The following is a 19781-nucleotide window of genomic DNA, read 5'->3' as shown; positions in this document are numbered from 1 at the left end:
GCATTAAAAGAAGAGCTGTTACCAAACAGCTTTTCAGGTATAAATAGTGACAGTTTCGCCTGAGACAGTTTTATCAGCTCATTACTGAGTCAGTCTTTACTCATGTCTTCCTCTTTAGTCTTATCAGGTGCTTCCTCTGAAGTCACTGTGTCTGTTTCCATTTCACTACGCTTTTTTTTTTTTTTTTTTTTTTTTTGCTACCCTTTTGTGGTTGTATTTTCTGAAAATAAGAAATCTGTTTTTATAGTACTCTCTGGTTAACAGAGTACTTTTTTCATTGGAGTGCTTTAAATGGTTAGTGTAAATATTTTTTTTAGCCCCATTTTACAGATGAGGAAACTGAGGAAGATAAATAATATAATCTTTTCAAAATCACATATATGGCCAGGTCTTAAACCAAGTCTCCTCTCTGCTACAGTATGCTTTTTTTAATTTAGATTTTCTAAGTAGAAGTTGCCTTTTCCAATGATTCATTTATTTTGTAACTGAATGGTTTTTGGGAAGAGGAGGGGGGACATGTTACTAATCCACCCAGGTGAACCAGACAAGATGAATGCTTCTGGCAGGAAATGCATCTAACTTTGGGGCAGTGAAGGATTGATGATCTTCTCTTTCCTTGTTTGAAAAGTACTGGCATTCTAAATCTCTAATGTGCCCCAATCTTGAATGACCTGTTAATCTTTCTCATGTTCCCTGCCTTTATCGAAGTGCAACGTCATCCTGAGTCCCAAGGGAAAAGGTACTGGTGGCAGGTTTGTAATTGCTAAAGGGAAAAGATTATTTGAAGAAAGAAAGTTGACATTCAGAGTCTGATGGAACCAGACTTTGAGTCAACAGAAACAGACAAGTGACTTCCCTTCACATAGGTCAAGGGACGGGACAAACACATTAATAATCTAAAAAAGAAATGTCAGAAGGAATCAGAGCAGAACCGTGAGAAACAGAAGCGTATTGAGACCCTAGAGCGCTACCTGGCCGACCTGTCCACCAGGGAGGATCATCAAAAGCAGAACCACAAGGTAAAAAGAGTATCTGACACAGCTGTAAAGGGAAGATGTAGACACCCAGGAGGCTGAGAGAGGCTCTGGAGTGGGGGAAAAGGACCTGAGAAATCTAATCTAATTCCTTCATTTTACAGAGAAGGAAACTTAAGGCCCACAAAGTCAAATGACTTGAAAGTCACAAGAATAGTAGTACAGCTAGAATGTAAACCTTGCTTTTCTGCCTCCCGTTGAAGTGTTCTTTTCCCTCCATCTTGCTACTTCTCAAACCTCTGTGCTTCCTAAAAGGAAAATGACACGTCCACCATGTTCAAAATCCTGGGCTGTTGTTTGGTGGTTGGATTGAAAACACCTTGAGGTTCCTAGGGGATGAACACTCCTGACTTGCTGGATCTGAGCCTGGCTTTCTGCTCTAGCTCCGGGAATTGGAAATGAAGAACTCAGACCTACAGGAGTTAGTGACGGACTTGGAGAGAAAGCTGGGAGAGGCCCGGGCAGGCTGCACGGATCGGGAATCCCAACTTGAGAGCCTGAAACAGAGAGAGCGGGAACTCCTCTCCACTGTGCACAGGTAAAGAGCCCCACCCTGGGATAGCTGTCAACTCCCACAGTAGGCTGTAGGAACAAAATAACGACCTCAACACCTAAGGGAAGGATAATTTTGGAGGTGGCACCTGGTTCCCTAGTTATTGAACTCTCTGGTTGTTCCTGCCTACTTCATTGTGGGATGGTGGACATCTAAATCCCCTTAGCAGCCCCAGGACAGCACCTGAGTGAACTGGGAAGAGAGAGATGAAGGAGAAGGGAGTAAAAGAGCCTGGGCTCTGTTTACTCTAAAAATAGAGAGTTGTCTGGGCAGGAAGCTGGCTCGTGGATGGGATAACCTGTTGAGGCACTTTGTTTTTCAGTTTGCAAGATAAACAATCTTCAAAGAAGGCCAGTGGAGGAAGCCTGATTCAACAGGTGGAAAGCCCCAAAGTAGAGACTGAATCTTTGCAGAAAGAGTGCGATTGCCTCAGGAAGGTGACTGATAATGTATACCCTGGTCTAATGGGAGGGAGGGAGAGCTACAGGGAAGGTCAATGATTGGAGTTGTCTTGTACCTGGCTACCAGAACAACTCATTTGGGTTAAAGCATTTTACAGCTCTTTGATCTAATGTTTTGTTTTTTCAAAATGTGATTCAGAAGAGTCACAACTACTTTCTTTTGTGATTTAAAAAATAAAATGTATAATATTTCCACTCATATAAATGAGACCTCTCATTTGGGTAACCAGGAAGGACAAAAAAATAAGACCCTCTGGCTAGCCAAAGTGGATAGCTACAGTCCTGAAATTAAAACTCCTCAGTTCTCATAGTTTAGTACATCTACTACAACTTATTTATTTATTTATTACCACAATGCTATTATGCTAAGTTGGCTGATTTAATAGCTTTTTGTAGACTAGAAGGGGACAAATTGAAGAGCAGAGAGGTACCACTGAAGGTTGGTAATAGCAATAAATGACCAGTGGCCACCTGACTGTTAAATTGCTGCTAATTAACATTTTTGTCAGCTCTAATCATTTATGAGTTGGAATTAAGGTATTCTTAGGTGGTACTAATTTTTGCCTCTTCCACGCTTGATTTTGACAAGTGTGATCATTTGTGGGGAGGACCCCCCAAATAAAGGACAGGAGATGGATGGTCCAGGAAAGAAATGGGCAGACAAGGCAAAGTATTTGGGATTTGGGATGTGATGAACAAATACTGCTAAGAATAGCTGACATTTACATGGAACTTTAATGGAGTTCCTTTGCTCTCAATAACCAGAGAAGACATGGTTGTCATTTTAAAAGAAACAAATTTGGAGCAGTGATGGGTCTTTTGAATTCAGACCCATTGCTTTGTCCATCTCACCCCATTGCCTTTCAATTATAAACAGCATCTTCAAGAATTAAATGACATAGTAATCTAAAGATACTTAGAAAGATATCCATTTAAAAGATTTAAAAGTGTTGCTACTCTGAAGGGTAAGCAAATTGGTTAACCAAAAAATTCACTCAAGTAACATACCTCAGTTGACAGTAAATGTTGATGGAAGTATCTACTATGTGCTAAGCCTTTATAAAGGAATGGGAAAGTAAAGGACGCTGTTATTGTAAGGCTATGTAAATGAGGCACTACAGAGTCATTCTTTCTTCTTCCTTCTCCTTCACTCTTCTTCCTTCTCCCTTACTCCAATCAGTTGCCATGTTTCATCAGTTCTACCTTCACAACACCCTTTATCTTCCCCACAGCTATTATGATAGTTCATATTCTTATTATCTCTTGTCTGCCCTGTTTCAGTAGCTTCCTAATGGATTTCTTCATTAGGAAGACAATGGTCTTCCTCCAATCCATTCTCCACATAGCTGCCAAATTACTATTTCTAAAACATAGATCTCAGCTCTAAAATCTCTCATTGCATTTAGGATAAGCTACAAACATTCAGTCTAGCTCCCACCTACCTTTTCTACCTTTTATTTCCGACTATTCCCAGTCACACACTCTATATTCTAGCCAGCTGTTACCTAACCTTGATGCTTCCTCTCCTTTCTCCAGGTTTTATATAGACTGTTTCTCACCCTAAACCAGCCTCCTTTGCCTCTTAGAATACCTTGCTTAGCTCAGCTTCGGTGCCTCCTATGGGAAACTTTTCCTGGTTTTTGCCCCCAGATATCAGTTGTTCATTCTTTCTCTTTCTTGACTGATCAGTGTGCTATTTTCCTCACTCCCTATTTCCCCAGCACACAGATTCTTTAGTGGGGATTTTTTTTTTTAAGCTTTTTATCCCCAGAACCAAGTTCAGTGCCTTGCCTGTGGTGGGCACTTAATAAGTGAAGTACAAACCCAATGAAGGGCACATCTATCATATGAACCCCCGAATTTTTTTCAGACCTATCTTAACAGGGATTTCTTCTCCCTGGTTTATTAGTGATCTTGCACTGAAACATTGTCTTGTTCAGTCCCTTTCCTATCAGTAGCAATCATCTATAATAATGGTTTAGACCCCCGGGGTCAGCAAATTACAAACCACCGGACCAAATGCAACATGCCACTTTTGTTTTGTATAGTCTGCAAGTTAATCAGTTTTTACATTTTTAAATACCAGTTTTAAATACTTGATTTTAAAAATTAAAAAAAACATTTTTAGTTTAGGCTAAGGCAGCAGTTGCCACCAAGCCGTGGTTTAGCTGGTACCCGAGACACAAAATAATGAGTCATTTTATGTTGTTTACTTTCCTCACAATGAACCTGTTGTAGGGAAAGCAAATAATATGATCTCCATTTTATAAGTGAGAAAACTGAGACAGAGATTAAGGGATTTTCCCACAGATACATAGTAAATTTGGAATTCTCTCTGAAACCCATGTCTTCTGAATATAAGGCCAGCACTTTTTCTATTCCTTGTTAGGTCCCCATTGAGCTGAGCCACTAAACAGGCATATAGGGAGTACCTGCTATGTGCCAAGAACTATGCTAGTCCCTAAAGGTACAACTATATATAGAAGGAAACAATCCCCACTCTCAGAGAACTTCCTGTTAGAATTCACAACCCATATCTCAGCTCTGTCTGGTCAACCAAAACATGGAACATAGTGGGGCTGGTGAATATACTGCTGATGTTTGATACTGCGAATTCATCCCTGGGAAAATAAGCCCTGACTTTTTCTTCTGTTTTCTTTGTCTTTTAGATTGTGGATAAGCAACAAAAGAAAATAGACCAGTTGTGTTCACAAGTGAAGGTAAACAGGACCTAGACCCTACAAAGGGGTCGATCTTTATATGTGTGTAAACTTCACTTAATCTATTGGATATGTTCTAGAAGTTGTGTGTAAAGCTGGTCTTTGTCTGTTTTTCAGAGATATATTTCTATAGGAAACATTTTCTGCCTTCTCATCATGTAATAGAATTGCAGTTAATAATCCTAGCATTTACTTTAAAAGCCTGCTGTGTGCCCCTTTGTCTTTGTGTGGTCTGGGCTATTTATATTTAGCTTCTAAGAGGCATCTAGTAGAAAAATTAATCAGGTAACAGACTGCCTCTTTCAACGTTTTAAAGCATTAAAATACAATAATGTACCAGTTTTGTTTCGAGGTCTAATTGCCTCTTTGAGACTCAAAATCATTTAATTCTATTCTAGATAGTTGGCCTAGGTCTTTACAAAAGATCTGATTTATGTTATATTGATCCAAGTTCATCTTGTGCTTGCCACCTACCTAATATCCCTATCCTCCTATAATTGGTGCTATTTTTAGTATAGCACAATCATCGGCACATATTAGGTGCTTTAATAAATGCTTACTAGTTGAGTATAAACATACTTATTCTCCCTTTCAAAGAGAACTCAATTTAAGGGGTATGACTAATTTGAGAGAGCAGCTTGTGTTTGAGAAAACCTGGATATTTAATCTTCACTATCATCCTCCTTCATTGGATGCCTAGTTGAGAAAGTGAGGGGGGGGGGGGGGTGTTGGTTTGTTTGTTTGTTTTGCTGAGGCAATTGAGGCTAAGTGACTTGCCCAGAGTCATACAGCTAGGAAGTGTTGTGTCTGAGGTCAAATTTGAACTCAGGGTCTCCTGATTTCAGGGCTGGTACTCTTTCCACTTCACCACTTAGCTGCCCCGACCCTGAGGGGTTTTTTTTTTGTTTTTTTTTTTAAGCAATAGCAGCCAAGCACAGATGGTGACATATCCTATATAGCTGAAAAGACATGGAGCACAGGCAATGAAGATTTTGTCTGCCCAAAGACTAGCCTTGCTAAATTCAGAGATATAGTTGGCTAGCAGATGATTAATTAGGAGACTCACTGTATTTCATAAAAATATCCATGTGAGTGTGAAGTTTTTTTCAGCCTTTTCTCATGTTACTTCCCCTTTATGCATACTGAACTCTGGTCAAAATGGCTAATGAATTATTGAAACCCAAAATAAGTAGAAATATGGCAAGAGAGCAGACCCAGGCAAACTATCCTAGGCACTGAAAAAATTGAGTAGCTGTGATGGTGTCCCATGGTCAGAGATCTTTGAAAGTGTGTGGAGGACAAGAGCAAGAAAAATAAGAGAGGAGAATGTTAGCTGTCCTAATTTAAAAGGGGAGGAAGGAAGAGCTGCAGTCTAGAATCGGGCAATTTGACATGGGTTCTTAGAATAATTTCAGAATGTATATTTAAAAAGATGCATGGTGAGTGAACATCTAGAAAGTTGTGATTCCAGAGTCACTATCACTTCATGTCAGACTAACATACTCTCCTTTTTTGACAGGGTTACTAGACTGGAGAGACCCAGATCTGAGGAGTGCCTCAGAGGTCTCTCCTTTGCTCTAAACTGTTTAATGTTGTTTTCAGTGTCTTGGATAAAGGCATATATCCTTGCTTTTTGAATTTGTAGCAGACACTAAAGTGGAAGGTGGTTTAGGCTTTGATCACAGATACATGAGCAACACCTCTGAAACTGGTCTGAATCACTTAACTTTGTTCAATGTAAAGGCTTCCTCTTGGGTTCAGAAAAACCTATTGCATGACTATGAGATGACCAGAAAATGAGGAAGGTAGTGGGGTGGCCCTCCATAGACAAACTTTGATCTGAATAAAGATCTGCATTTTAGCAGCTCATGAGCTGAGTAAGAGCCAACAGGCTGTTGTGTCAGCCAGCAAAGCTGATGTCTGGGGTTCAGGCTCCCTGGTTTCTGTCCTTATCAGATTTTATATCTGGCTCCTGTTTGGATTACTGAGGGTTGGACTAGCTGGTGTCTAAGGCCCCTTCTAGCTCTGAAATGTAATGGCTGCTTGCCTTTCCCCATATCTCACCTTGGCTCTCTTGGTTCCAGCAGGTCTTTGCCCATATTCACTATACAGAAAATGTCTTTCTCTTCTTCTTTGCTGTCTCCTTGACCTTTTGAAAGCAAACTTGCCCTTCAGGGCTTGAATTCAGATTTTCCTGAAGCTTTGCTTGATCTTCCCACTCCATCAGTCACCTGGCTTTCTATAGTGTTTGAATAGAATTATCAAACCAGCAGGGTAGGAAATTGGCTGACATCAGCATCAGCTGTGGCATGCTGGCTTGTAATTCTTGGTTCTCTCCACTCCCTTTGGTGGCCTCCAGAGATTAGAGGCAGAAGTGGCTCAAGAAGAAGGAGCTGGTCAAGCTCTGAAGGAGGAGGCCAGGAAGAGGGAAAATGCCTTGGAGCAGCTGCGCTTGGCAGTAAAGGAGGTGAGAAAAGGGTGAGAAGTCTGGGGCCTTTCAGCGTCAGTAGTATCAGAAGGGTCTTAGAGGCCAGGAAGTCTATGTTGGAGACCAGTTGGGATTACTGAGAATCCAAGCTGGCCCCTACACTTCGGTTTTAGGGACCACCCTTTCCACTGTTCAGTGGGATCACACACACCCCATCCCCTGAATGTCACCTCCCTGGAGAGTTTTCTGGATTTAGAATTTCTTGTTCTTGCTTTGTTCTAAAATGAGATGAATAGTGGGTGAAAAGTTCTTTAACTGGGTTCAACCCCAAGTTAGGGCTAAAATTGGGGGGGAGGTACTTGGGGAGAAAAAAAATCTGTTGAGCATCCCCCAGAGAACATCCAAGAGAGTTTAATCCTTCATAGGTCCAGTGTTCAGTGAGGGATAGGTTCATCTATGGTTGAACTGTACTTAGCCAGTTAATTGGCATTCCGGTTAATTCAAGAGGGCAGAATCCAAGTATCAGAAGTTGGAAGGGGCTCAGATCATGTTTGACTAGTGACCTCAGGTGAGGTTTTCTTAGCAAGGATACTGAAGTGGTTTGCCATTTCCTTCTCCTTATGGATTAATTAGTTAAGCAGAAGTTAAGTTACCTGCTCAGGGTCCCCTGAGCTGCCTTGCTGCCCAATAGCCATCTCCAGATGGGAAGACTGATGTGAAGTGACAAGCTGATGGTCACCTTGAATGGAGAGTTGGGGTGTCCATGTTGGTCATCTCAGCATCTGCTCCTCCTGCTGCTGCTCTTTCATCATTTCCCTCACAAGAGACGGGCCCAGCCAACCTGGCCCAGAGCCACTCTTGTTAGGGTGGAGGGGAAAGATTGAAACCAGTATCTCCAGCGGAGGTTTTGTTCTCCTCAGATTTCACTTGTATGTGTTCAGGCTTCTCTAATGGCCTGGCTAACAGTGTTGGCCGAGGCACTAGCTGCAGATGCGTTTCCAAGGGGTGGAGAATAACTTCTCTGGTTCCCAAATAGGAACCTTCAGGCCGGTGACTCAGGTCCCCTGTGGCAGGCCAAGATTTCACAGAGAATCCTCCCTTAGCAGGCAGGTGGGAGGATCGAGTCAGACCCTGCTGTCTGGGGGCCCAGCCCAGGGCCCTGCCTCTTGCTGCTGACTCAGAGCTGCATGTCTGCCCTCCTCCAGCCTAGATTTCACCATTGTTTTCCCATGTATTCAGCTTTCAGTTCAGAACCAGGAGCTGATTGAAAAGAACCTAACTCTCCAGGAGCACCTTCACCAGGCCCAGCCAGCTTCTTTGCCTTCTCCAGACACAGCACAGCTGGTTCACGAACTGCACCAGGAGCTGAGCAGCTGCTTGCATGATCTCCAGGCTGTCTGCAGTATCGTGACCCAGAGGGCCCAGGGACGAGACCCCAACCTGTCCCTTCTCCTGGGCATCCATTGTAAGTCTTAGGGCCAGGGAGGGTGCTGGGGCCTTGGACAGGAAATGACCCTCATTAGGCCATCCAGGACTAGAAGGGAGCTGACTGTCATACCTTTCAGCCCAATCATGGTCATCGCAGTCATCCATCTGTACCAAGTATCTAGAGCCACAGCCATGCATACCCTTTGTGGTTTCCAAGGCCCTTCTCTCCCAGCAGCCCCAAGAGGGGCATTGTATAAAGAGCTTCAGACCCAGGTCTCCCAGCAAGATCACAGGCCTTTAGCTTCTGAGGGCAACACTTTCACTTTAGCCTCCTTGAGGAACTTAAAATCCTTGCACAAACAAGTTCTAAATAAATGTTGATTTGTCTGGTCCAAAATAGACCCAGACTCATGTGTAGGGATAAGTTGCCCCTTGAAGAGCTGTGTTCCAAGGTTGTGGGTCTCTTAGGGCATGCTTTTCCCAATAAGCCCACTTGATGAACTTCTTTCCTCCCCAGCTACATCCCACCTCCCGACCGAGCCAGATTTGCAGAAGCCAGATGTGATCATCAAGAAGCTAGAAGAAGTCAGGCAGTTGCATCGTGACATTGAGGAAATACGTACTGCCATGTCTGACAGATATGCCCAGGACATGGGAGACAACTGTATCACCCAATGAGGACTCAGGAAATTAGAGGGAGGGATTAGGGAGGGGAGACCAGGCTAGCACTGCCTCTTGATTGCTGTGAGGGGTCAGTGAATAATTTAGAAAGCCCCTGCCAAGGATATATCTTGTCCTTCAGGAACATGTTTATTGGCACTTGTCAGTTCTGATTTGTGACCTTGGGTAGTGATGGGGAGGGTGAGTTAATCATTAACTGGCCTTCCCAAGGCACAACCTGCTGCCCAGGAAAACTCTGTCCTGGCCTCAGGCCACAGAGGAAGCTTGGCCTGTTACCTTGTCAAAGCCCCGTCCTTGCAGATGGGGACCAGAATCTCTTTAGACTGTTTTGCCCACAGCATTCCGTAGAGGCTGAGCTCCTTGGGCCTTTGCTGTGATTGCCCTTACATCCCCCTCCCCCCCCAATACCTGGGACTGGTGCCCAGACACACTTCTCCCATCTTTTAACCTCAGGGTTGACTAGGATGATCTAGCAGGGGGAGGAAAGGTCCTTCTTTATGTAGCCTAGGAACCTCCCCAGTGTCTCAGGGTCTTTAGGAGAAATGCATTACTTGTCACAGGTGCCTTAAATTTTCTCCCCTCACCTCCCATCCCCAACTGAGTTATCTTCTGGAAGCCGCCCAGGTCACACATGGGATGGTGATTTGACCCAGCCATGGCACAAACAAGCTGCTCACTTTGGCTTTGTGGTCTCTGCAAGCAGGCGGGCACTGGAGGCTGTCCCTGGGAGAGATGGTGCAGCTGGTCTTCCTCATCCTTCCACAGCCTCCCTGTCCCCTTTCTCTGGTCACTTTGCCTGGCTGTGGAACTCCTTCCTTCCCTGCCTCTTGAGGGAAGGCCCGAGAGGGGTGGCTCCTGTGGAAACTGCTCACCACGAATGCTCACACAAGCCTTGGCCCCTTGGTTTCTAGGTTTTTTAGCTGTTAACATGTTGACTTCTAAGTTACTGGTCAGTTGGATTTGAGTTGGGCCCAGGGCCCGTTTTGGTTTTTGTTCTACGGTTGGGGAAGCCTTGGATCAAGCCCCTCTTTCTCATCTTTACCCGGCACTGGGTTCAGGTCCCAGGCATTGGCCTGTGGTGAAGAGAATGGGGGTAATTAGGGCTGGTCCGTGGCACCCTGTGGTACAGGTCCCTGCTGCCCCAGGAGCAATGTGGAGGCCAGTGAGCCTTTGAGGAATGCTCCTCCACCAGTTTAGTTTCATTTATAGGATGTTTGGAGAAAGCTGCTCAGGCCCCTGAGGCTGCCCCCCCCCCCTTGTCCCTGGCATCCTTTCTTCAGCCAGGTGAGGTTGTCCTCACCTGGGGCCAGGAGCCAGTGCAGACCTCAGGGCTATTCTTCCTCAAGTTTATAAGCACAGATAAAAGTATTTATATGAATCTTTGTTATATTGACTGGTTTATATTACTTTGATTACAAAATAAAAAGATTTAATCGGCTGCCCAAGTTTTATAATTCTCTCCTATCTTACCCCAGTAGAGAACCGACATGGGTTCCCTGGAGACGAATAGGGACGGGACGGGGGTGCGGGGGCTCTAGCCGTGCCTCGGGGACCCCAGGGCCCCTCGCTATCTGGGGCAGCTACCTCCTCAAGAGAGGGCTGGGGTCCCACAGGGAGGCGCCGATTGCAGAAGCCCAGCGGTCGTCTTGGGAGGGTCCGGCCCCCGGCTGGAGGCAGGAAACTGGGAAACCGCGCAGCGGGGAGGACGGGGGTGTTTGGACGAAGCCTGGAGAAAGGGCCGGCCCAGCCATGCCCCTTCCATCCCCTTCCCCTCGGCCCGGGTCCGGAAAGGCGAGCCCACGAATCCCAGGCCATCCTCTGCAAGGGGGTCCAGGCCGAACTCGCGACCCCGTCTCCCCGCCCCCGCCGCGGAGGCTGAAGAGAGGCCACGCCCTCGGCCAGCCTCTGGGTCCGCCCATTGGTGCCGGGTGCCACTGACTCACGGGGCGGGGCAGGAAGGAAACCCCTCCCGAACGCCGCGCGGCCGCCGCCTCCTCCGCCTCTCCCGTTCCCGCTGCTGCTTCTGCTGCTCTTTCAGCTCGTCCATCCCACCGTCTGTCCGGCCCGGTCCGGTCCGCCCAGTCCCGGAGTGGCCTTCCTTCCCCGCCCTCGCGCGTCCGCCCAGCCCGGCCCGGCCACAGCATGAGCGGCCTCCGGGTTTACAGCACCTCGGTCACCGGTTCCCGGGAGGTGAGCAGCGAAAGAAAGAGGGGGCGGAGCGGGGAAAGAAAGAGGGGGCGGGGCGGGGCCACTTGTCCCGGGCTCCTGCGGGACCCGGGAATCCGAGGACCCCACACCCCCTCCCTCGCCTTCCTCCTGCACCCGGGCGCTGCCTGCGGGCCGCGGGACCGGGCCTTCCCGGGGGCGACGGGGGGGTGGGGGGGCTCCGGCCCAGTGTCGACCTCACCCCTACTCTAGTTCTCCATCTCTCCGACATTCCCCATCCCGTGACCCGTCCCCTTCCCAGCTTGCTCCGGGGAGCTCCCCCACCCCTGCCGTGCACCCCCCCTCCGACCTTCCTACCCCCAGACGTTGGCTGGCTTGGACGCCCCCTGCTCCATCCCGCCGAGTCCCCGCCCCACGCCTTGTCGGAGGCTCTGGCTCCCAGAGCCGCACCCGCACACCTCGGCAGCCCGGCTCCTCCGAAGCCCCTGCTCTGCCGTGGCCGTGGCCTCCCCCTCCCGGCTTCGAGCCCCCACCGTCCTTCCCTCTCGCTTTCCCCTAGATCAAATCCCAGCAGAGCGAGGTGACCCGCATCCTGGATGGGAAGCGGATCCAGTACGAACTGGTGGATATCTCCCAGGACAACGCCCTTCGGGAGGAGATGAGGACCCTGGCCGGGGACCCCAAGGCCATCCCTCCCCAAATATGCAACGGGAACAAATACTGTGGGGTAAGGGCCTCCCGGCCGGGCTGTGGGGGTGTGGAGACAGGCTGGAGCTCCGAGCGCTCAGGGTGCCCTTTCTTCCCCAGGACTATGAGCTCTTCGTGGAGGCTGTGGAACAGGACACCCTGCAGGAGTTCCTGAAGCTGGACTGACCCCCACCCCCAGCCCCATAGACTCTGACCAACATTCCCGCTCCCAGCCACGAAGGACCCTGGGACCAACTTCTCAAGCTGTACTGTATATCCGGGTTCCACTTCCAGACCCTCCCTCCCCCTCCCCGCCCGTACCCACATGTGCTTGTAGTCCTGCCCCGACCTCCAGGGCTCCTCTGCCTCTTTTCCCTTTCTGACTCCTGGACCCCCAGCATTCCATCCCTTGCCTTACATTCCCTGCCCATCGGCCCTAGAAACTGGCCCAAGTATCTGTTTCCCCTCCCCCATTCCTCAGACTGCGCGGGGTCTCCAGGGAGGGATCCTCCCTCCTGCTGCTATCCCTCCCAAAGGCGGCCACCTGGGGCCTGTTGGTGACCGGCCACGGCTCCTGTTCTTCGGTGGCCTCCGTTACTGAGGGGAGATTAAATGTTACGTTCCATTTGGCTTGGAGCCAGTTTGCGAGTGGTCCTTTGGGGTGGCCACGGGGAAAGCCCCCCCCCATGCGTTTCTTTCCACCCCTTGGTGGGCTCCTTGGGCAGTGCCAGTCCCTGGAGGGGGGGTAGTTGCAGCCTTGGGTCACTCTCCTGTGTTTGTAGTGGCTTGGACCCACCCCTCTGCCTTTGTGTGCACCTGCACCTGTACGCGGACCTGCCCGTCCGCCGGGGTGCCTGCGTCTGTGGGAGTTGTAGTCCCCTGACTGCGCCCGATTTGAGGTGTCCACGGGGCTGGAGGGCTGATTGGCTCGCATCTTCCACCACCGCTGGGCCCCACCTTCCCGCTTACTCTTTGGCCGGGGCCACGCCTTCCCCTTTGGCCCCGTTCTCCTCTCTGGCCGAGATCGGATGCGATCTCGAGGAAAGAGAAGTGAAAGGGGCCGAGAGCGAGGCCGGACTCCGCCCTCCCTCAGCTGTGGGCTCGGCTCCCCCCTCCCCCAGTTGTGGGCTCCGTCCTCCCTGCCCTCCTCCCTCGGCCCAGCTGCGGGCCCCACCTCTCCCAGAGGAGCCAGCTGCGCCGAGCCGGTGGGGCCTGCTTGGGAGCAGAGAGGATGCACAGACCAAGCCTGTCAGAGTCCCCAATGTGGAAGGGGAAATGTGATTTTATTAGAGACTGGGAACTGGGTGTGGAGTCCTGGGGGGCCGAAGCAGCAGGATGGCATTGGGCACCAGCCCACAGGCCTGCAGCGTCTTTGAATCATCTGTGTACACGGTGGGTGGGAAGACGGTGAAGATTTCAAATGTGGCTGGGTCCATGTTCCTGAGGCGAGAGGGGTCGGGTTAGAGGGGCGGGGCGTTGTTGGCCTGGGCGTGGAGACGACGCCGACCGCCGATGAATGGGGAGGGGGCGCCGCTAAGAGTAAATAGACCCGCGCTCGGGTGATGGCTGGGCCTTTGACGCTTCATCTGGCCGTTCCCTCCTAACCTCACCTTCCCCGCTATAAGTGGCAGTTTGGGGTGGGGAGGGCAGCAGGGCCCCCCCAGCTGGGGAGGAAGGGGCGGAGGGGCAGCCCGGCAGGCAGGCTTGCTGGAGAATGGGGAGAAGAGGCGCTGACCTGGCTTGGGCAAGGTAGCGCCTGATGTCCCCGATGGTGTCCAGAGGCGACATGGGGAGCACGAACGTTTGCTCTCCGTTCTCGGACTTGATCCGTAGAGTGGTGGTGGGAATCTCCGTGGACGACTGCCTCAGCCTGGGGGCCTCAGGCCCGTCACCCTGGGGCCCAGGGCTGCAGGGGCTTTGGGACTGGTCCCAGCAGCCTCTCCCACCCCAACCCAGCCCACCCGGGGGACCGCCCCCCAGCCCCAGCCTGCCCCGTCCCAGTTTCTCACCTCTCAGTCTCCACCAAGATCTCCTGGGGCCCTGTGCAGCCCTTTGAAGCAAGGAAGCAAAACCTTGGCCCTGAGACTAGAGCCCCCCCCCTCCCGCTTGTGCTCAGAGGACTGTCGGAAGCCCCACTGTCTACAATGGAAAACCCAGAAGACATGCACCCCCAAGGCAACTCCTCCCCCACTGGGTGCACAGAGAGTGCCCCAGAATCAGGGAATCCACAGGCTGGGAGGGGGAGGGCACAGCCCCTCCGCCGGGAGTCCGGGACAGACCGGGTTAGGAAGAAGGTGCCCAGAAAAGAGACGATTAGTGACAGCAGTCAGACGAAGATTGGAAGGGGAGAAGAACTGACCCTGGCACAGCTCCAGGAAAACTTAAGGGAAGGGGCGCCTCTCTTTCTCCCTCCTCCCGGGCCATGCCAGGGCCCAGATATGGATTTTCACCCCATGGCAGTTGTCTAGTTCTAACTCAAGACCTCGGGCTACACAGGTCATAGAAACTGTTCTAGGAGGGTCCCCAGAGGAATCCAAAATCAGCCCTCCCGCTCAGGTACCGCTTCCTGCCCTGGGAATTATGGGTACTGGTGCTATTCCTCTCACTGAATGGTGAGCCAGCGGCCCACCCAAATCTGGAGGAGTGTGTCCCATGCCCCCTTGCTACGAGGACTGCTGGCTGGAGGGGGAGAGGGGCTCTGACACTCACCTCCAGTGTTTCCCGGATAGGTTCCCGGACTTCAATCACTTCCCCGTGGCGGATCACAAACTTAGGAAGCTTTTTCAGAAACTGCTCTTTGGTGATTGTGGAAGTTTGGGGGAAGGTGTTCCCCACAAAAGGAAGGGGGTTCTCTGGCAAAATCAGAGGGATGGAGTTTAGGTGTGACATCTGTCTGGACCTTCTGCAGTTCAACAGGGTCACCAGTGATTTAGGTGAAGGTCTAGACCAAAGGCTTATCAAACAGATAGGAAATTGCCAGGGCAGATGAGCATCCCTGGGATACAGTGATGGGCTAAATCAGGAACAGGGATCAATTCCAAGGCCTACATTTAAAGTAAAATCAGCTGTGCACAGGATCAGGCCAGGCAGTTTAGAAAGGCAGCCAATGAGTCACATGGACAAGATGGGGGCTGCAAGGAACAGTGAGTGACTATCCATTCCAAATGGGCAGCTCCAAACAGACCGCATGGGGACACTTGACCCCTTGGGGCACCACATGTGAGAAAGAATGGAAAGGAAAGGAAAGAGACAGGGTAATGGACAGTTCCTGCAACTGGGGGTGTTTGGCCTGGAGATTTGAGGAGGACACGGTAGCTGCCTTCAAGTAGCTGGAGTACTGTGTGGGTCCCTCCCAGCAAGGAGAGGTGCTCTACAGCAGAAGGGAATAAGCAGGCTGCCTCTCTGATCTATCAGGGCTGCTGCCTCCAGGCCTCCCATGGTCCCCACTTTCCAGTCGGTTAGAGAGCTGCCCCCAGCATCCGGCTTCTCCCCTCCCTGCCAGAGGCTCACCTGCAGCTGACTGGTCATTCAGCTTCTTAGTCTCCTTAGAATTTGGTGTTCCTGTCACATACCCGGGGCCTGAGAAGACCTTAGGGAGCTGCTTCTCCTGGTAGACCACACTACGCAGGTCTGTCACCTGAGGAAGAAGTTGGTAAGGGCTAGGTGGCTGCACAGACACAAATTGGCAGGAGATATGGGTGGTGGCTATCCTCTCCTTGGGTCCCATAGCAGCCAAACCCTGAGAGATGATCTGGGCCTTCCATCTCCCCCCTTCCTGGTTTCCAGCAAGTCTAAACTGAAAAGGGGTCACAAACTATAGTAATAGCATTTCTATGGCACTTAACAAAGTACTAGCCTCCCAATAGCTCTGGGAGCAAGTGTTATCTATATCTATTTTGGAGATAATGAAATTGAGGACTAAAGTGCTAGTAACTCAGAGGTAGGTTCTTCAAGTGATGTTATTCCCATTTTATGGATGAAGAAAATGAAATTCACAGTGAATTGTCCTGCATCCCTGAACTAGTGAGTCACAGACCTGAGATTTGAACTCAAGGTGACATGTCAAGTTCACCAGCTTTCCCACCACACTGTGGTGCCTCTGTAGAACAAAAGTTAAAGCAGTGACATTCCTGAGAGATAAGGCCAGTTTGAGCAGGGCTCAAGAGCTTAGATCCTTTTTTTTAAATTATTATTATTTTTCTGAATATACATAAAGATCGTTTTCAATGTTTGTCTTTGTAAAACCTTGTATTCCAAATTTTTCTCCCTCTCTTCTCCCTATCCCCTTGCCCAAGACAGCAAGCAATCAGATATAGGTTGAAATGTGCAATTTTTCTAAACATATTTCCATATTCAGTGTGCTGCAAAAAACAAAACAAAAAAAAAACAGGAAAAAAATAAGCAAAAAGCAATAAAAGATGAAAATACTATGCGTTGATTCACATTTAGTCTCGATAGTTCTCTCTGGATGTATTTGGCACTTTCCATTTCAAATTTATTGGAATTGTCTTGAATCATCTCATTGTTGAAAAGAGCCTCATCCATCAGAATTGATCATCATAAAATCTTGCTGTTATTGTGGTCCTGCTCACTTCACTCAGCACTAGTTCATGTAAAGTCTCTCCAGGCCTTTCTGAAACTATCCTGCTGGTCATTTCTTACAGAACAATAATATTCCTTAACATTCATACACCGTAACTTATTCAGCCATTCTCCAGCTTCCACTTGGTTTCCAGTTCCTTGCCACTATCCAAAGGACTGCTACAAACATTTTTGTACACGTGGGCCCTTTTCTCTTTTATCTCTTTGGAATACATACAGGCCCAGTAGAAACACTGCTGGATCAAAGATATGCACAGTGTGACAGCCCTTTGAGCACAGTTCCAAATTGAAGAGCCTAGATCTTCTGCACCAAGTCCAATCTCCTTTACATTCTACCATGAGGGCCTGAGGCCATCCCTCCCATCATGGCTGCACTTTTCCTGTCTGGCCCATGCCTAAAGTGGGCCCCACTCTGTCTCTGCCCTTTCTCCAAGTGGACATCAGTCATGAACAGGAATTTGGGGTCATCATTCTACCACTAGCTCCCATAATTTCTGTTCCTAACAGAGACAATCATCACAACACACAGAGATGATGAAGGGAAAGCTCCTTGTCAAGTGGAAGGCAGGCCTGCTCTGTTGTTCACCACATCCAGCTCTTTATGACCCCAAGGACTCTACCTCAACAAGGCTGCCCATGGGATTTTCTTCTCATAGATACTGGATTAAGGACAGCTGAGGTTAAGTGACAGTCTGCTAGTGTCTGATACAGGATTTTCACTTGGGTCTTCCTGATTCCAGGCCCAGTGCACTACGTCTTTGATAAAGTGTACTCTCCATGAAGAAAAGTGTAATGTTCTTCTCTTAAAACAATGTTCTCTGGGAAGTTTCTTGGGGAGCTTCTGGAGGCAACCTGAGAGTTTTCTCCGAGTGTCTCTGAATCCAAAGGTTCGTCCTTCAGCCTCCAGCCAGCACAAAGGTGGAAAATGGAATGTATCTGACTCTACCTCCAAGAGTGGGCTTGTGGGCTTCTGACTTGTGAATCTCCTGAAGTCCATCCTAGTTGAGGCTCCTAGCTTATATATGCTCTCTAAAGGTGTTAATTCTAATGTGTGAACTCTCTTAAAGGTGTGAATTGTAAAGGTGTGAACTAAGTACATAAGCATTGTCTCTATCAGTGACTTAGCACCTTATTTCAAGCTCTGGCCCCTAACATCTCCCGTTTCTTTTGATTTAGACCATAAGGGGGTCATGACCTCCCTGACTTCTCAAGGAGATGAGAACCCCAAAAAAGAAGGTGATCACACCTTCCCTGACTGCCCAAAAAAGAAGTGAAAACACCATAAAAAGAGGTGAGCATGCCCTCTCTGAAATCTCAAGAAGGGAGATGAAAACACCAAGGGAAATGGGAAATCAAATCAGATTAGTGGGTTTCTGAAGGGTCTCACTTGAAACAAGTATACATAAATCCATCAGTATGGGAGGTATTACACATAATTACATAAATTACATAAGCACATAGTAACATAGCACAGGCTAGTAGTGATGTAACAAATAACATGAATCAACATGAGGAATTATACAAGTCCACATTTCTAGGACTAGAAATATGTCCAAAAGGAATCTATTGTCTATTACTTCATGTGCCAGGAATCCAATAACTCCTGCAAGCTTTGAAGTCCTGCAATAGTCTTATCTTGTGTTAAAGAATCCAATGATTCCTGATGGTTTTCAAGTCCTGCAACAGTCTTTATCAACAATTTTTCATCTCAAGGAATCCAATGATTCCTGCTGGTTTTCAAGTCATGCAACAGTCTTGTCTTGTATTATGCAATGATTCCTGCAGATTTTGTTCTTAGGTCTTCTCCTTTGTTTCCAGATTTCTCTTTTCCTGTCTCTCTCTAGGTGCTCATTGCCACCCAGGTTTCCTTCTCGATCTGTTTCCTTCTCCATATGTAGGAATACAAGAAATCTTCTCTCCCAGGCAGCTAACCTATCTAGTCCCTTCTATTTACCACTTTTGGGATTTCTCCCCATCACCTGGCAATTATATTGGAGCTGCTCAAACTGGACATTGCCCTTCTGTTGGGTTAAAAAAGCCTGTATTCTCAACAATTATCCCTTTCTGCTGATTGCTTTTTGGCTGATAGATCACATCAGAGTCCTGACCTCAGCTGCCATAATGCCCCACCTGTCTTTTGTATGATATCTTGGGACTGGGCCTTGCCTCTCATTTCCCTGGGTCAATCTACATTCTGAGGCCCTGTGGAAGCCCTTGTGGCATTTTGGACATAGGGTTTTGGGTCTTCTCTCAGTCTGTCTTCTCACTCTATCTCCATATCTACACTGAGCTCTTAGATGTCCAACTTTTCCAGATTGAAAACATTGATGAGTTTCTCTAGAAGTCCCTTGCCAGGAGAGACCCTGTCTTCCCATGTTCATCATAGTCTGGGTATAATAAGCATTTGTGCCCTTATTATACATGGTATCTTATGATCTCCTCTAAAGGAGCATCTTTGTGTAGTCCCCATATAATTCTCTTGCAAACCTCATTGGCATTTTCCTCAGCCAGATGTCTGGTCATTATTTTTGTAGCTGTATTTTCTCCAATGGTTCTTGTGACAGCTGTCTACAAACGTCCCACAAAATCTGCAAAGGGTTCATTGGTACTTTGCTCTATTTTTGTGAAGGCTTCCCCTGGATCTTTTTGTCTGTGGAGGGAACCCCAAGCTTTTGTAGCAGCAGTTGCGATCTGCTCATAAATTATTGTAGGGTAATTAATCTGTTCTGAATTCTCTCCATACTGACCTTCACCTGCATAATTCAAGATACTCCGAAAGCCACAACAAGTTTTGTCCAGGTTCTAAACATATCCTTGCTATGGATTGCCAATCACTGGGGAGTAGGATTTCATAAGACAAATTATCTAGTGACATCTTAACATAAGATGATGTAGCCCCATAAAGAGTGCAACCTTTTTTCAGATCCTTAATTTTTTCCAGATCAAAAGAAGTGTATCTTCTTTTTTGACCTAAAGAGTCAAGCTCTTTAATCACAGGATATACATCTATAAAAATCAGAT

General features: G+C 48.2%; 3 protein-coding genes across 29 annotated transcripts in view; 2 read left to right on the top strand and 1 right to left on the bottom strand.

Moving 5' to 3' along the window:
- The window catches only part of CEP85 (centrosomal protein 85), a 38787-nt gene extending 28044 nt beyond the window's left edge, over nucleotides 1-10743 (top strand). The window contains 7 exon segments of the mRNA XM_074305720.1: nucleotides 867-1019; nucleotides 1418-1572; nucleotides 1910-2024; nucleotides 4718-4768; nucleotides 7128-7235; nucleotides 8436-8661; nucleotides 9142-10743. Coding sequence (XP_074161821.1) covers nucleotides 867-1019; nucleotides 1418-1572; nucleotides 1910-2024; nucleotides 4718-4768; nucleotides 7128-7235; nucleotides 8436-8661; nucleotides 9142-9302 — 969 coding nt within the window. The 3' untranslated portion in view covers nucleotides 9303-10743.
- A 535-nt stretch (nucleotides 10744-11278) lies between these two features.
- Nucleotides 11279-12794, top strand: SH3BGRL3 (SH3 domain binding glutamate rich protein like 3). Its single transcript, XM_074305751.1, has 3 exons — nucleotides 11279-11495; nucleotides 12031-12198; nucleotides 12279-12794. The coding sequence occupies exons 1-3, from the start codon at nucleotides 11448-11450 to the stop codon at nucleotides 12342-12344; spliced, it is 282 nt and encodes a 93-aa protein (XP_074161852.1). The 5' UTR covers nucleotides 11279-11447; the 3' UTR covers nucleotides 12345-12794.
- Nucleotides 12795-13405: 611 nt separating this feature from the next.
- Nucleotides 13406-19781, bottom strand: part of UBXN11 (UBX domain protein 11) — a 41394-nt gene continuing 35018 nt past the window's right edge. For 14 of the 27 annotated variants that reach the window (XM_074305741.1, XM_074305730.1, XM_074305747.1 and 11 more), the window contains 5 exons: nucleotides 15669-15795; nucleotides 14868-15010; nucleotides 14168-14208; nucleotides 13894-14028; nucleotides 13408-13598 (listed from right to left, as the gene is read on the bottom strand). In XM_074305741.1, the coding sequence (XP_074161842.1) occupies nucleotides 13445-13598; nucleotides 13894-14028; nucleotides 14168-14208; nucleotides 14868-15010; nucleotides 15669-15795 (600 nt within the window). In that variant the 3' untranslated portion in view covers nucleotides 13408-13444. Of the gene's footprint in view, nucleotides 13643-13866; nucleotides 14082-14167; nucleotides 14209-14825; nucleotides 15011-15668; nucleotides 15796-19781 lie in introns of all 27 variants that reach the window. The other 13 variants (XM_074305738.1, XM_074305723.1, XM_074305745.1 and 10 more) reach the window with 4 other exon arrangements.

The sequence above is a fragment of the Sminthopsis crassicaudata genome, chromosome 3, assembly GCF_048593235.1.
Source record: "Sminthopsis crassicaudata isolate SCR6 chromosome 3, ASM4859323v1, whole genome shotgun sequence".
Taxonomy (NCBI): Eukaryota; Metazoa; Chordata; class Mammalia; order Dasyuromorphia; family Dasyuridae; genus Sminthopsis; species Sminthopsis crassicaudata.
Note: the sequence above shows the minus strand (reverse complement) of the source record. Positions and strands in the feature narration are given on the sequence as shown.